Source organism: Siphateles boraxobius, unplaced genomic scaffold, assembly GCF_051911475.1.
Source record: "Siphateles boraxobius isolate OS27281-9 unplaced genomic scaffold, OSU_SipBor_1 24, whole genome shotgun sequence".
Classification (NCBI taxonomy): Eukaryota; Metazoa; Chordata; class Actinopteri; order Cypriniformes; family Leuciscidae; genus Siphateles; species Siphateles boraxobius.
The window spans coordinates 8,516,973-8,533,827 of NW_027508855.1; the positions used below are offsets into that span (position 1 = coordinate 8,516,973).

The 16,855-nt window shown below is 38.3% G+C and overlaps 2 protein-coding genes across 3 annotated transcripts; one reads left to right on the forward strand and one right to left on the reverse strand.

Annotated features, from left to right (window-relative positions):
• Positions 1–4,131: 4,131 nt before the first annotated feature.
• casp22 (caspase 22, apoptosis-related cysteine peptidase) lies at positions 4,132–6,532 on the forward strand. The gene is made up of 5 exons (XM_077241222.1): positions 4,132–4,733; positions 4,975–4,991; positions 5,130–5,238; positions 5,468–5,732; positions 6,007–6,532. The coding sequence occupies exons 1-4, from the start codon at positions 4,724–4,726 to the stop codon at positions 5,614–5,616; spliced, it is 285 nt and encodes a 94-aa protein (XP_077097337.1). The 5' UTR covers positions 4,132–4,723; the 3' UTR covers positions 5,617–5,732; positions 6,007–6,532.
• On the reverse strand, positions 6,086–9,968 carry tnfsf10l4 (tumor necrosis factor (ligand) superfamily, member 10 like 4). 2 transcript variants are annotated; one of them, XM_077241220.1, is made up of 5 exons: positions 9,624–9,968; positions 9,338–9,475; positions 9,161–9,206; positions 7,287–7,373; positions 6,086–6,949 (listed from the first exon to the last, which is right to left on the reverse strand). In XM_077241220.1, the coding sequence occupies exons 1-5, from the start codon at positions 9,795–9,797 to the stop codon at positions 6,543–6,545; spliced, it is 852 nt and encodes a 283-aa protein (XP_077097335.1). In that variant the 5' UTR covers positions 9,798–9,968; the 3' UTR covers positions 6,086–6,542. The 2 variants fall into 2 exon arrangements, with proteins under 2 accessions (XP_077097335.1, XP_077097336.1); XM_077241221.1 differs by having other exon boundaries at positions 6,437–6,946; positions 9,624–9,944.
• Positions 9,969–16,855: the final 6,887 nt, after the last annotated feature.

The window sequence follows — 16,855 nt, forward strand, 5'->3', positions numbered from 1 at the left end:
TGCGCCGCCTTCAGGGAGCGCAGGTTGTGCTGAGCCCATATAATGATGCTCTTGGCCATGATATGTAGGTTGTTCGACTTGAGTCCGCCCTGGCGATTTATGTCGGACACCACTGACATGTTGTCCGTTCGAACCAGGACATGGTGGTTCTTCAAATATGGAAGAAAAGCACTCAGGGCTAGTGCGACCGTTTTCATCTCTAGACAGTTTATATGCAGGCTCCTCTTTGGGTTTGACCAGAGGCAGGCCTGCCCTCATACAGGGCTTCCCAGCCTAAATTGGAGCCATCTGTCGAGATCATCTTTCTCCTTGAAATCACACCCAAACTCACGCCAGACTGATACCAGTCTGTCACCTTCCAGGGAGCCGGGCTTTTATGCAGCGGTGGGTCGCTCTGATTCGTAGTTGGCCAGATCGCCACGTGTGAGCTGGTACACTTTGGTTTAACAAGCGTTAAAGGGGATGCATGTTTAGCAGTCCTAGCTGGAGTACCGATGATGCTTTGATGGGCCTGCTCTGAAAGATGCCGCTAGGCGCTGAATGACGAGCGTGCTCTGCTCAGAGGCGCGCTCTCATTTGTATAGAGTCTAACACTATGCCTAGAAAAGACATTTTTTGGCTGGGAAACGGTGTGCTTTCAGAAGTGTTGATCCTGAGACCCAGGCATTCTAGGTGGCCGAGGAGCCAGGTTCTGTGCATTATTAACTGCGCTTTCGACTGAGCTATAAGCCAATTGTCGAGGTAATTTAACACTCGCAAACAAATACTCGCGAAGTGTCCATACACTTCGTAAATGTACTAAAGATAGGCCGAACGGCAGTAACGGCCTGTGATGGGGCGAGTGTTTCCAGGGAGCCCGGCTCCTTGGAAGGTGACAGACTGGTATCAGTCTGGCGTGAGTTCCCCCCTGTCTCAGGTGGGTAAGTGTCACGTCCATACACTTCGTAAATGTACGGGGGGCTAAAGATAGGCCGAACGGCAGTACTGTGTACTGGTAAGCCTGCCCTTCGAAGGCGAATCTCAGGAACGGCCTGCGATGGAGCGAGATCTGAATGTGAAAGTACGCATCCATCAGATCCACTGAGAAATAAACAATCTCCCGGGCAGATATGCGCGAGTATTTGTTTGGTTTTCAGCATCCTGAACGGGCGCGTCATCAGCGCTTTGTTCAGGTGTCTGAGGTCTAGGATGGGTCTGAGATCGCCATCCTTCTTCGGGACGAGGAAGTAGCGACCGTAAAAGCCTGACTCGCTTTTTGAAAGGGGAACTGGCTCTACAGCTCCCTTTTCTAACAGTTTCGACACCTCTGAGCGGAGAACGTGACCCACGCCCCCTTCTACTGTCGTCATGACCACGGCTGAAAAGCGCGGGGGTCTGCGAGCGAACTGTAGCGAGTAGCCTTGTTTTATTATGTTCTACACCCATTCAGCCGTTCTATGTATTTTGAGCTGCATGAACAGCGCTCATGTTTAGGGGCGCGCGCATTCCCGCAGGCGCGTCCTTTATCACATCTCCCACTGAAAAACAGTGGGGAGCTGATACTATGGGAACTGTTTTTATGTGTAGTGGTATGCACGTCAATGTGGGTGCCCTTTCTACATTCATTAACTCTTTCGCTGTGAGCGGGAAGAGAGTTGAAGACTCACTTGGTTGTGCGTTGGTTGTGTAAGGCCGTCTAACTCGATCCAATGGCGGTAATCGAATTAGCGGTGAAGGTCTTTGCGTGTTACTGTCTTTTCTCGCGGCAAAGTATTTTTGGTTAAATGCAATACATTTTCTCATATGTATTTTCTCATTATTTCATCTGACTCCATAAATGAAAAGGCTTTAATGATATCTGTGCATCATTAAATGTGAGCGAATGTTTTCCTATTCTTTTAAACTCTTGAATGAAAATAATGTCAAAGTCAATTAAAATAATCAAATGTCACAATTTAATATGTCAGGTAAATGTATCATTATAATTTCATCATCAATTCAAGGATAATCAATGCAAAACATCAAATGCTCTAGAACAAAGAGGAAAAAGTTTACCCGACAAGAAATGCGTGAGGCTGAGAGTCTCGCAACTCTCAGCCTCATGGGCCGATCTCAAATATAGAAAAGGCCCTGAGCTCTCGCTGCGTTTCATTATATACCCAGACCTCATTTCAAATCTAAACATCATCCACAGTGGTAAGTCACCATTTGCTAGCAGTGGAAAATTAGCATTCAGTCAGTAAATGGTCAGAAGGTGTTAACTCAAAGACACACCCTCCAGTGTGGAAGATATTTCTTAACTCTTAAGAACTTTATTACCTTTTGGTTTACTTCTTTTGGAATGAGACATTTGTACCAGTCACACCGAGACATTTCAAATAATACCAAACATGTATAAACCTTGATGATAATCATTCACATTTAACCAGATAGATTCTTGTGTGAGTTTGGATGATCTCTGCCAGGATGAAGAATGGGGGAGAGAAATGTAGATTAGGACGAGGGAGGTGAGACCTTCGTCTCAATAGTGCATGAGGGGGAGTTCAAATGTTAATTTCCTTTGTTTTCTCAGAGAGCAGTGGCGGATGCAGAACGTGAGAGATGGGTGGGCCTGGATTAAGTCGAGTTGGGCCTGAATCTAGGGTTTAGTAGGCTATATTTATGAGATGGTTCTCACTGCGGAACATGAAATCCACGGGGAGGAGTCGGATCCAGATCCAACTCCTCCCACCTTACATACACCTAAACCTAGCCATCTCCGCCCCCTGATCCCTAAACCCACCACTAATCCTACCCATCTCCACCCCTTGGATCTTGATCCGACTCCTCCCCGTGGATCTCATGTACTGCATTGAGGTGCTACTGATATTTATGGAGATGAGAAATAAAAACCGCACTGTACAGCTATGATCAGCTGTTCGCCGAGCTTTTGAAGTTGTTAATACGGAAAGACCGATGCTGACCGGTTTGTTTTTGTCAAATGACCTTGCGGCACTCTCTGAAAAGTTGAGATGTTTTTCATCTCGCCGCGGCATATAGGCGCGCCTGGAAAAACGAGCGCGCTGCAGCCTGCACCACATGCGTATGGCAAGCAGTGTTGCCAGATTGGAAATGTCCAATTATCGTACCAGAAGTTCAAAATGATCGTATTTGGAAGAACATTATCATACACGTATTTTCATTATTGATCGTACATCGTACAGAGGTCAAAATTATCGTACAAATACGATAATTATCGTACATCTGGCAACACTGATGGCAAGCAAAAGTAATCAATAAAGCATGCGGGACGCGCAATTTGCCATAAAAGCCAGAAATTTGTGGTTTTTGCATAAAAAAAAAAAATGTATGAAACTTTATTGTAAAGTGTTACCGGAATTACAACTGGAAAATTTGCGAGATGTGTCTCGAATGAAGGGATTAAGGGACTTTCCGAGGTGCTGAAATAAAAAAACAGTGAACTTGAAACCGAGAGTTGTTTTTCTTTTCTTGTTACAAAAACACTTCAGAGGCATAAAAGACCTGCAGACAGAAACAATATCATTTAAATAGCAGATCACACGTCGAGGACGCACGTTTTGATGCAAAAAACGCGCGTTTCTGACGCGCTTTTTCCGTGACCACAAAGCGCACGTTAAGAACGCAAGCTTTTATGACAAATCGCGAGTCCCTTGGCAGTCGAAACGCATGCGTTTGACGAGTCAATCAGATGCCTGACCATGTCTTTCACGACCGCATCGCTTCCATTATGAGCGCGTAGATCTGAAATAACAAACTTGAGCGCGCAAAAGACGCGATATGTGAACGGGCCCGTCCTTGTCTTTCCAAGACACGGTGTTCATGTGAATAATGAGCATAATCGTCCCCTCTCCTTGCAAGAGTGTCAAAGTCTGGACAAAATATGTACAGTGACATGACATAACTGCCAGATTCAAACTGTGCGTTCGCACGTTGGCTGGCGCTGAGCCAGAGATGGATGCGCTCAGGCTTTTCATATATCATATAAAGTGTTCGGCGGGCCGTATATGGCCAAACTTAATTCATTATTATTATTATTATTATTATTAAAATAAAAAATTTAAATTTTGTTTTTATTAATCTGATTGGGTGGGCCACCTGTCAATCTGGGTGGGCACGTGCCCACCCAGGCCCGCCCATAAATCCGCGCCTGTCAGAGAGTGGCCCTCTCTTAAAGTCCTTCCAGTTTTTCCAGTCTTACAGATGTGTAGCCGTTATATGTAGGCGCGCGCATTTCACTATGGGCGCGTGAACACTCGTTACACAACCAGCCTGAGCTGAGGGGGGGCTTGAAACTTGTTTTTGCAGTGCTTATGTGTATATGTGCGTTCTTCAGAGTGGGCACATGATCTACGTTTAAGGGATGAGCTGGGGGAGCAGTTACTGTGGAACCAGTGATGTGTGAGGACTGAAAGCCCTTTTCACATGCTCCGTCGCATGTGTCGCATTAAACTGAGGTATGGTTTGACCGAGCCTGTTATCAAAAGTTTGCTGGATGATCTTCGGTAATATAATGTGTTAGGCAGTGAGGAGATTGAAGAAATATTCTAGAAGACCAAAACGCGAACTGATCAAGCTCGTGATCTGATTGAGAACGTGAGGAGAAAGGGGCGGAAAGCAAGTGAAATTCTGCTCAAATGCTTGGAGAAAAGAGACAAGTGTTTTTATGATGACTTAAACATTGACAGTAATTCGGGAAACAGGAGCGACCTCTAGTCACCTATCTATGACGTCAGGTAGTACAGTTTCATATATTATTCAAAAATCATATTTATCTTTCATTGAAAAATGTTCATGCATCTTTTCTTGATAAATTTTACTTTTACAATTTAAAAAATGACATTTTCATAATTAGTTTTTCTTAAAATATGTTTTACAATTAAACTTTGTACAATGATACTTAACTAAAGTGGAGGCATGAATATATTGAAAAATATTGAACTTTAAAGACTTATGATACTCAAATATCCCCTCCAGATAAACCAAACACCACGGTAATGAAGTGGAGCAAGCTGCATCATTTTGAAATGATACCTGTTCCCTTGATTTCACTTTTTTCATAAATTATTACATTTTCAGATTTTATTCTTGAATGTTGGATGTGTTCTGTAACGCCTGCTCTTTTGTTCTAGACTGATGAGTACAAAATGGACAGTTATCCACGTGGACTTTGTGTAATAATTAATAATGAGAACTTTAAAGACCCCAAACATAAACGAAATGGATCCCAAAAAGATGTTGGTATGCAGTAAATTATTTTTCATTTTTGATGTTTATGAACCACAAAACCACACACCCTTCTTTTTAGAAGGGGCTTATGCACTTATGAACTGTGTATCCTTCCTGTTTTTTTCTTTCTTTTTTTCCTCTTCATTTTCTTTCCTTCATTTGTTGTTGTAACTGCTCTGTGGGTCTATGGTCATGAATTGTATTACCTTTACCTACTTGTCTTTTATGTTTTTTTTTCCAGAAAGACTGAAAGACTTGTTTAAATATTTGGGCTTTCTGGTTGAAATCAAGAAAGATCAGACCACATATGAAATTAAACAGCTCATGATCGATTACAGTAAGGATCGCCGTCATTTTCAGAGACCAGGACATCTTGAGTATCCTCCCTAAAGTCAATGATGACGTAAGCCATGAAGAGGGCATTATAATCAAAGACAAAAAAAATGCAAAGATGGCTCCTCAACCCCTTTTCTCTGAGAAAGCTTCTTGTTTTCAGAGCTCCGAAGGTCAGAACTTAATCTTGTTTTATTTATTCATTACTGACATTAATGACGTTCTGTGCATTGTTATGCTGTGTAAATTCAACACTGAATATTGTTCCGTTGATGTATCTTCATAAACTAGAATTTCATAAGTGCAAAGTAGCAGCCTTGTGGTTTCTGTACATTGTTGTGGTGTGATATTTTTCAGTTCAATCTACATTAGAAAATTTGCATTGAGCAACATTTCAGATAAAAAAAATTTATTATATCGAGCTCTCTCTTCATTCCCCATACCCAGGCTGCTGCTTCTAAATAGAAGAAATCACCATCTTTCAGCTGCAGAAGAAGAAAATCTTGCCATTGACATCACAGAGAAATTCAATGAGGGACAGAGAGAATTTCTACAGAAATCACCTCTGCTTTCCCATATTTTTAATATAAGTTTAAAAAAATGTTTGGACATGTACCACATTTAACCATGTAAACAAAAAGAAGGGAATGGTTTTATTATTAAGTGACAAGAATATGAATAATAATAGGCCTGTAACTGAATTGATGTTTTTATAAATTAAATTAGGCCTACATCTACTACTCTTACACTGCTCTTAAACTCTTTTGGCTGCGGACAAAAACACCTACACATGTCAACAGGACTGAACACTATAATTTACAATAAAAAATCTATTAAAACTAAATTAACTTTTTTTTTAAACAACCTTTATTTGACATTGACGTGGACAAAACAAACTGTTATGTATCATCTCTATTTACATACATTTTTCGTGGGAATGGATAACATAAGCAATAAAGTGAATCAAAATGCTGCTGTTTTGCTTAGTAAATCATGAATGCCCCAAAGTAAGTGGCTTCCTGAGGGAAGCGCACATCGCTTATGTTCAGCACATACAGGGAGAGCCTGTCGTCTTTTTCTAAACGGAACAGCGCCCCCTGGTGGTTGGAATAAAGCTGTACACCAGACCTTACGCTCACAAAGGGAGTCACTACGGCTTTTGCGAGCATCACTGGTTGTGGATAAGATGCTGTCTTCTTGTATAAGTATTGCGTAAAGTGCTTACTCTGTCCTAATTGTGTTTCGAAATTAACCTGAGAGAAAACGAAGTAAATTCCGTCGTGTGGCACCACTATTTCTCCTTCGGGGCTCAAGCCCATTAACCCTTCCTGACTGAATTGGCCGTTCATGTTGTCCCACTGGATACGATCCAGTGCAGGAGTTTCGTCTGCTGAAAGTAAAGAGAAGAATTTTGTGTTCATTAACCAATTAAACTTAACCACATTATATTTGTTGTAAAAAGTGATCAGTTGACTTAACTTAAAAAAGTGAGGAAACCCGCTGCCCTAAAATTAAGTAAATAAACTTCATGACTATAGAAACAATTAAATTATGTAAACTTGACAATTCCACATTACTTATTTTTTTTAAATTATGCATGAAGTTAATTTACTTAATTTTAGTTGACAACCTTTTTGTTTTAAGTTAAGTCAGCTGATCACTTTCTACAGTTTTATACAATTTTGTAAAGTGTAAACAGTGGATTGTTACTCCGGGGAAGATCCTACCATTTTTCTGAAGCCTTTGATATTGTTTAAGCTCTTGTTTTGCCCCGACATGCACAGCTGGTTTGAAAATCTCAGTGATGTTATGTTCTGTAAAGTCCAAGAACAAACTTTCAATTAAATTAGTCACTATGTCTGATTTCGAGGCAATTTATGGTAAAATCTGGGAAAACACTATACAGCATCTCAAAACATCAACCTGCGGCCTTGACACACTCCTCACATCTTTTTTCAAAACTTGGTTTAACTATTTAGAATCAGATCTCGTAGAAGTGGTAAATGCCTCACTTCTTCCCAATAAGAACCAAATTGCTTACCACAGCTGCAGATGACACCCAGATCTACTTAGCCCTATCGCCTAACACCTACAGCCCCATTGATTCCCTGTGCCAATACATTGATGAAAATGAACAGTTAATTAACTTTTTAGTTAATCAAAGACAAACTGAATTCATTGCATTTAGAAATAAAGATAACATTTTGAAGGTGAATGCATACCTTGACTCTAAGGGTCAAAAACAAAAAAATGAAGTCAGGAATCTTGGTGTGATTTTGGAGTTGGACCTTAGCTTCAGTAATCATGTCAAAGCGATACCAAAATCAGCTATCATCAAGTAGAAACTTAAGTTTCCAGTCAAGAAACTTGTTCATGCTTTCATCACCAGCAGGGTGGACTGTTGTAATGGACTCCTTACTGGCCTTCCCAAAAAAGACCATAAGACAGTTGCAGCTCATACAGAACGCTGCTGCCAGGATTCTGAGCAGAACCTCAAGTATTTACACTGGCTTCCAGTTACATTTAGAATTGACTTTTAAGTACTACTAGGCTATTTGTTTATAAATCACTCAATGGCCTAGGACTAGCCTAGAAATCTAGACTCACCCTAGCGACAGCAGAATTTATTTTGCAGCCAGTGTAGTCTAGCAACTCTCCGTTGGCTTTCGAGCTGGAAAAAACAAACTCTACACAGGCCAATCACATCGTGTATTGAGTTGGTGGGTGGGCTTACGGCAGAGTTGTGATGGTTCCGCGTGAATTCCCTGCTACGTGAAAACAAAAAGATGACCGCAGCTGCTGGTGAACAGCGGTCTTTCGAATCGGCTTTGGCCGCGACTCTGGAGGACTTGGAGTTAAGCTTTTCTTTGAGAAAAGAACGGCACTTAAGTCATTCTTAAAAAAGGAAGATGTGTTCGGAGTTTTGACGACCGGATACGGCAAAAGTTTAATATATCAACTAGCTCCGCTCGTGGGAAAAGGTATGGGACTCACTCAACCACAACCGTTCGTTGCTCTGGTTGGTTGTAGCGTTATCCCATTGCGTGCAGAGGGAATTTGAAAGACAACCGTTTATCCCGCCCTTCGGATTGAGGCATGCCGATGGTGAATTCCCAGACCTAACATCTTGATGTGGGTCTGGCTTGCCAGGCTAGCCTAGGACCTCAGTACATTGCAGATATGCTCATTGAATATAAACTTAACCGATAACTCACCTCATTAGGATCAAGTCAGTTAGAAATAACAAGGGTTAACTCAAAGCAAGACGAGTCTAAGATGCCACCCCAAGCAGGAACCGGCTTCGATCAGAAGTACTCCAACAGTATCAAATCTAGACTCAAAACACATCTGTGCATTTACTGAAATACCTTTTAAATCAATGTCTTATTTTTTGTTTTTATTATCTTTGTATTTCCTATGCACTTGATTATTTCTTTGGCTGAGAGATAGGAGAGTGATTTGAGGATGCACACTCGACGTGAGTGAAAAGACACAAGTACCAAGGTCGCAGGCTGGTGTACTAAATAAACATCTAACAACAGGTGTTGTATAAGCAATAATAGCAAACAATCATTTAAATAAATCAATAAATTAGTCGTACCTCCTAATGTTCCCAGTACATAATTTTGTATGTCTAGCAACAGCCTCTGTTTAAAAAGAAAAAGACTCTTAGTATGGAACATCATAACATGTATGCTATAATGTAATAATCTTACATGTATAGGCTATATTACTCAGTATCAAAAATGTATTCATGTTTTGAAGCCGTTTTAAATACCTGCCGTGCAGTTTGTGTCAGTTCTTGATTGAACAAGTCACAACTTGCGATTCCTGCTTGAGCTTGATCTGCAGGTTGGGTGACATCTGTGGAAAGACAGTGGATTGGATACCCTCCATCTTTGCCTGTTTCACGAGTCTTTTAAAGTCAAACAAACAAAACTTACTAAACAAATTATATATATATATATATATATATATATATATATATATATATATATATATATATATATATATATAACAACATGTTTATAGATCATAATTTAACTAAAAACGATTTAACTCACTCTGTGAATATCCTCGCAGAAGTCATAAAGAAGAAAAGCTGTGATAAACGTCTCGGTGCTTAATATTAAAGTCAAAATCAAGAAAAATATGTACTGCCCTTTTGCATTTTTGTTTTCAGATGTGTTTTCGTCCAGCTGGCAATAATTGGGGCTGATTGGTAGGTTTGATGTCATGTTCCGACAGCGTTTTACAGAATATTCACATGACAGAAAGAGAAAGTAGCCTATAGCCTTTCCTGTCGTTTCCTGGGGGAGTCAAAGGTCTTGGAGCTGTTCCGCGCTGTTTGTTTTCACTACTTTATAAAGAAACTTGTTTTCCCTGCTGGAAAGTCCCGCTGTCACAGCGCCGCCCCGCTTTCTAACAGCCTGATTGAATGAGGATCTGAAAACTGAAGTGAGTTTGCGATGGTGTAGTCCTATAGGCTACCCTTACGAAAAAGAGGTTTATTCAAGTGTTCTATTAGTATAGCTACTTCTTTTAAACTAAAAATAAGAAAGTATACTTTCAGTCTACATTTTATATACTTCTCGAAAATACCCTTCGTACTTCTCAGAAATATAGCCTACATAAAATTACACTTAAGTGTAGGCTACTTTACACTGAGAGAAAAGTCCAAGTAGGCTATTTGGCCTGTACTTTTTTTTATTTTTATTTTTTTTTATTTTTTTTTTTATTTTTTTATTTTTTATTTATTATTTTTTTTTTTTATTATTCAATGCCACAAGAACAGAGGTATCACATATTCACAACATTACATTTACTGCCAAAAAAAGAAGAGAAAAATAAATAATAATAATAAATAATAAAAAATAATATTATTATTTTTTTACATAAAATCCAGTGTTTTCAAAGCATTGCATGTTTTCATTGCTTTTTTGTTTTTAGTTTGTTCCAAAAGATGTACATATAATTTAAAGTCATTTATAAAATGTGGAAAATTTGGTTTACCTTGAGCCCACTTCTTTTTATGTATATGGTATTTTCCTAATAAAATAAATAACTGTATAATATGCTGTTCTTTACATTCCAAATTGTCTTTCTGAGTATAAAAAAACACATCCAAAACACAAATTTCCATCATACACTTCAGTTTTCTATTAATAAAGGTTTCTAAATCTTTCCAAAATAATCTTGAATAAATACAGTGAAAAAACAGATGCAAAATTGTTTCTTTCTCTAGTGCACAAAATTCACAAGTATACGAAATATTAAGATTAAATCTTTCCAAAACATGTTTAGCAGGATAAATTCTGTGAAGTATTTTGTAAGACACTTCCTTAATTTTGTTATTGACACAAAACTTATTTGGTAATTTCCATGCTTTAACCCAAGAGATATCACCAAATAAAGAAGACCAAAAGAATCTTGCTGCAGGAAAAGACACAGAACCAAGAGCCTTCCTTATAATCATATTGCTACATTTTTGTTGTAAAACATCAACATTATCAATGAAAATTTTACCACAAATATTGACCATGTTGATTTCCACTGAATCAGCGTTTTTTAAGAGTAAAATCACACTCTTTGGAATCGCGTCAAGAACAATAGCAAACTCTCTTGGTTTAACTGGTAATTTAAATTTTTGTAGAAATTCAGTATATGATAACAAATATCCGTTGGAATTAACCAATTGTCTTACTAATATAATCCCTTCATTGAACCAAGTGTGATAGAATAGTGATTTGTTTTTAAAAAGTATGTCTTTATTATTCCATATGAAATAGTTGTGTGGTGAAAAATTGTGTTTATATACCAATTTCCATGCTAGCAGGGCTTGTCTGTGAAAACTGGCCAATTTTACAGGAATTTTGTCAGCAGAAAAATTACATTTCAACAAAAAATCTATGCCTCCAAGAGTATTAAATATATAATTTGGAAATACGTTCCAAAGACTTTCTCTATTCTTCAAAAACTCTATCAACCATTTAATTTTAAAAGTGTCATTAAGTGTATTATAATCTAAAACCTCAAGTCCCCCTTGTTCTTTGGTGTTACATATTACCTCCTTTTTTAAATAATGTGTTTTTTTTCTCCATATGAAGTCATAAAGTATCTTATCTAATTCCTTAATCACCTTAGGAGGCACATCTAATGATAAAGATGTATATACTGATCTAGATATACCTTCCGCCTTTGACAATAATACCCTCCCAATTATTGATATATCCCTCATTAACCACCAATTAAATTTATTTTTTGTTCTCTCAATAATTGGTTCAAAATTTAACTGACTCCTTTGTTTTTCATTTTTGCAAATTACTATACCTAGATATGTTAATTGGTGTTTAACTGGGATGTTCTCTATTTCTGTAGAGGAGCAATCTTTAAGGGGAAACAATACAGATTTATCACAATTCATTTTAAGGCCAGATACAGCAGTGAATGCCTCAATACATCTAATTATTTTTGGTACCTCGAATTTGTTTTTCAAAAAAATTGCAGTGTCATCAGCAAACTGGCTAAGTTTAAATTCTAATCCTAAAGCTGTGATACCATTATACTTATTTCTTTTTACATGCATTGCCAAAACCTGGGTGACCAACAAAAATAAAGAAGGAGAGAGGGGGCATCCTTGCCTGATGCCACGATGAATATCAAACCTTTGTGAAGTACCAAATGCAAGTTTGACAGAACTATTACAGCCATTGTACAATGTTTTGACTGCTTTCGAAAATACATCTCCAAAACCTAACAATTTAATAACTTTGAAAATAAAATCATGATTTACAGTATCAAATGCTTTATAAAAATCAATAAATAAAATAAAACTATCATCTTCAATAAAATTATTATAGTCTACCATATCTAAGATTAGTCTAATATTATTCCTAATATGACGGCCTTGCATAAAACCAGACTGTTCCATATCAATTATTTGATCTAAACCTTGTTTCATTCTTCTAGCAAAAATCATTGCAAACAACTTACTGTCATTATTAAGCAAACTAATAGGCCTCCAATTTTCAATAAGTAACTTGTCCTTGCTAGGTTTGGGAATCAGTGTTATAACCCCTTGTTTTAATGAAGCAGGCAATTCACCTTTTTCTATAGCTTCTATAAATACTAATAATAAAAAGGGTGAAAGTTCTTTAGAAAATGTCTTATAAAACTCTCCTGTTAGCCCGTCATTGCCTGGAGATTTGTTATTTTTTAGCAAGTTAATGCACTCTCTCAACTCCTCAATAACTATTTCTTTATCACACACATTTTGGAAGTTCTGATCTATTTTTTTGGTATCACTCTTAAAGTTATTTAAAAAAACATCAATATTGGAAGTAGCCATTGTGGAAGAATACAAATTACTAAAAAACTGAGAAACATATTCTGAAATATCTAAAGAATTATCTACTATTTTGTTGTTAATCATTAGTTTTGAGACTGAGGCAAAATCACTGTTTCTTTTTTCAAGGCCAAAAAAATATTTTGTATTTTTTTCCCCTTTTTCTAACCATTTAAGTCTAGATCGAATAAATGCTCCCTTTGCTTTATCCTCATAGATATGATCTAGTTCAGTATGTAATACATTTAATTTATTTAATTCTAAATCAGTCAATGCTTCTTTCTTCTTTTTATTCAAATTTAATATTTCCTCAATAATTGAATTTTCTTTCCTTTTTTTATTTTTTGCTTCCAATTTTCCTTGGTTAAAGGATGCCGTTCTGATATCAAACTTCATTAATTCCCAGTACTTTCCATACGTCTTTTCCATAGCTGCAATTGTTCTATATTTTTCAATAATGTGTTTGATTTTTTTCTTTAGGCATTCACTTTCAAGCAATTTATTATTTAATTTCCAGTAACTATTAATTTTTTTGACCGATTTATCTTTCACCATATTTATTCTTATGAATATTCCTTTATGATCTGTCATTATGCAAGGTTCTATTAGTACAGAGGCCACATTATTAGCTAAATCATTGGACACTAACCAATAGTCAATACGAGAATGAAGAGATGAGTTCTTATTACTCCACGTATATTCCTCCCTGTCTGGATTCTTATCTCTCCACACATCTGTGAGGCCCAATCTTAAACATACATTAACTAGTTCACTCGAAGGGCCAGGCCTACTTTTAGGAGGCCATCTATCAATGGTTGCATCAAACACAGTATTGAAATCTCCTCCCCAAATAACTTTAGCTAATGGATATGATAAAATAAAATGCTGAATTCTAGATTCAATATGCAAAAAGAGTGTTTCATTGTTCATGTTGTTATTGGTGGCATAACAATTAACTAATACAAATATTTCGTTATCCTTATCTATCACAAGTAATATCCATCTACCACAATCATCTTGTTCATAATTTAGTATCCGCCCTGTAAATTTATCCTGTAAAATAGCGACCCCCGCTGATCGATTACTGCCAAATGACAACCAAATCTCTTTTCCCCACTGATTTTTCCAGAACTTTGCATCTGAAGAACATGCATGCGTTTCCTGAATTAAACATAAATCTACACATTTCCCTTTGCAATACAAAAATAAAGCTTTTCTCTTTAGAATATCACGAATACCTCTGGCATTGATAGAAAATAAAGAAAGAGACATAACTTGTCAAAAGTAACCAATTACTGAAAAAATAAACCACAAGAGTAGGTAAATAGCCTAAACTTTAAATTTTAACATAATGGGATTCCCACAAACGATCTTCAAAAATGATAACAGTTGCAAACATTTAAATAAACCTTAAAGTGCATCCGTTATTTAACCATCCGATTAAGAACTTAGAAGCAACCACTTCTTGTCTCTAATAGAGATGATTAACCTTGACCTTTTCAGGACACCTCCCACTGCAGAATCCTACTAAACGACCACAAGTCTATGAAGATCCGTTGTCCTCTTCGGGATAAATCTCTTTACCATCAACGAACGCCCTCGCTCCACTGAAGTATGCGCTTTTGCCCTCCTTCCTCGCCCTCTCCACAGCCGGCCAAAGACGATTCCGTGCTTCAATGTCAAAAGCAGTCAAGTCCTCCTTAAACCGCAGCCCTTTGGTGGTCAGATACTCGTTGCTTTTTGAATTTTTCCAGATCAAATCTCTGGCTGTGCGAGAAATGAATCTCATGATCACCGGTCTTGGTAGAACTTTTCTGCCATCATCCGAGGTTTTAAGTCTGCCAAGACGATGTGCCACATCCAAAGCATCCGCTACCATACGCCTGTCTGCTGTGTCGGCGGACACTTGTTTGCATATTTCCATGACTCTCGTTTTCACGTTTTCACCGGATTGCTCGGACAATCCATATAAACGCAGACACCATCTGCGGCTGTAACGTTCCTGGTCATGAATTTTCGTGTTCATTTCTTTGACTTTTTTTCCTAGGAGAGCATTTGCATTTTTTAGGATTTTATTTTCATTTTGCAACTCCATTACATCATCATGAACTGAGGTAAGAGATTTGCCCAACGCTTCAATGTTGGAAGAATTCTCCTTCACCATTCTTTCAATCTGGTCGGATCTCTCGTTAATCTTCTCAGAGAGAATTCGGATGATATTCTCCTGTACTTCACTTAAAGAGAGTTCACTTTCTTTGGCAGAGGAGGTCACCACATTTTTTTGCCTTTTGGAAGGTTGATTTTTGCTTGGTGTGTTAGGACACGAATCACAACTTCCTCCGTTTTTTACTTTACAGGCATACGAGTGGGTATCGCTGAAGTTTCTCTTCTCTTTTACTGTCTCAACCTCCATCTCTGCACCAAGATTAGCATCCTCAGCCATTTTTCCTGATGCTCTGGTAATTACTGTTCGCACCACTCCAAAATCAAAATTTAATCAATTAATCAACCCGTAAAAACCTATAAATATTAGTTAGCAACTTTACGAAAACCGTATCTTCATTTGTGGGGAAATACCCGATATTGCTTCTCAGCTTGCAAAACCACAACCGCTCACGGCGCCATCTTGAGCCCCTCTCATTTTGGCCTGTACTTGCACCTGCCTTACCAGCGTCTCCAGCGTGCAGCACCAGGGTCTCCTCCTCTGCTCAATAAAAGTCCACAGAAAAATGTTTTCTTCCAATCTGTTTTATGTAGACTATTAATTTAAACTTTTATTTTGTTTTTCTTATCTTAAACGTGACTTAACTTGTAAATAGTTGTAAAAAGTACTGTAAGTAAAAATGTATAGAACAACTTTTTTTTGTAAATGTACAAATTAATTGACATGACAAAAATAAATGTAAATAATTTTTTTATTACATTTACAAGTCATAACTTGCATTACAAAAATAAACAATGCACAGAAATTATGTTTTGTTTCATTTACAAATTATAACTTAGGCTACAAAAAAAAGTATACGATTGTTTAATTTACTAATTTTAATTCACATAACCAAAAGTTTATTTCTCTACCAATCTGTCCATTCTCCCCCTGCTCTGTCTCTCTGAAACTTCATGTCCTCCCTAAATATATAGATCAGTTCACCCTCTTGGTCTCATTTTCTCTTGGCTGCTGCTGATTCCTCGTTCTATCCTTCGCGCTCAGAGGAAAAGAGGATGAGGGATGTTTTGGGGGTGTTGGAGCGTCGAAATCCTACTTACAGGGATGGAAATCAACCAGCGGAAAATTTTTTTACCCGCGGAAACAACTTAAAAGTGGCCCAATTCCACGGGAAAACTTCGGACTTGGCAACGCTGACGGTAGGCTTGGGACAGCCTTGTCGCGCCGCTGTGACGCAATGGGCCTTCAAATGCGGCCTTCGGAGGAGGAGGCCCCTGAATTGGGACACGAACCCGTTCTTATTTCCAGGGCGTCATATACTTACGCTTTGTCACGTCCGTCGGCGTCGACTTCTAACGCCCATGGCCAGGGGCGCCGCTAGAAATTTTGGGCCCTATGAAAGAATATGGGGTTGGGCCCCTACCGCACCTATTCCATTATTAAAATCGATCTCTGGGGGCCCCAAAAGTGTGTGGGCCCTTAGAATCGTTGTAATTTTCCACCCCTTAGCGGCACCCCTGCCCATGGCACCCTTTAGCGTCAATATGAGACGCACAGAGCTTTCCACTAACTCCAATGTAAACCCATCCGCGGTACCATTGGACGCCCAGGGCATGGCGAACTGAGGCTGCATCCGAAATCGCATACTCTCTTGAGTAGGTACTTATTTTGAATTTGAGTAATTGCTTTGAGTAAATCCGTCACCGTGGCTCGTCGGTTATGATCACGCGGGAACCGTGTGGCACCCCTGGCTACATTTGACCAGTGCCTACGGAATAAAAAAGCAT

What these genes read in the sequence shown, in the direction of transcription:
- casp22 (XM_077241222.1), top strand. An exon ending in TGGATCCCAAAAAGATGTTG is followed by an intron (nt 5,239 to 5,467) that starts GTATGCAGTAAA and finishes TTTTTTTTCCAG; the next exon opens with AAAGACTGAAAGACTTGTTT.
- tnfsf10l4 (XM_077241220.1), bottom strand. Translation starts at nt 9,797, where the DNA reads ATGACATCAAACCTACCAATCAGCCCCAATTATTGCCAGCTGGACGAA. An exon ending in TCTGCGAGGATATTCACAGA is followed by an intron (nt 9,476 to 9,623) that starts GTGAGTTAAATC and finishes TGACTTTAAAAG; the next exon opens with ACTCGTGAAACAGGCAAAGA. An exon ending in TCAAAGGCTTCAGAAAAATG is followed by an intron (nt 6,950 to 7,286) that starts GTAGGATCTTCC and finishes CTTTACTTTCAG; the next exon opens with CAGACGAAACTCCTGCACTG.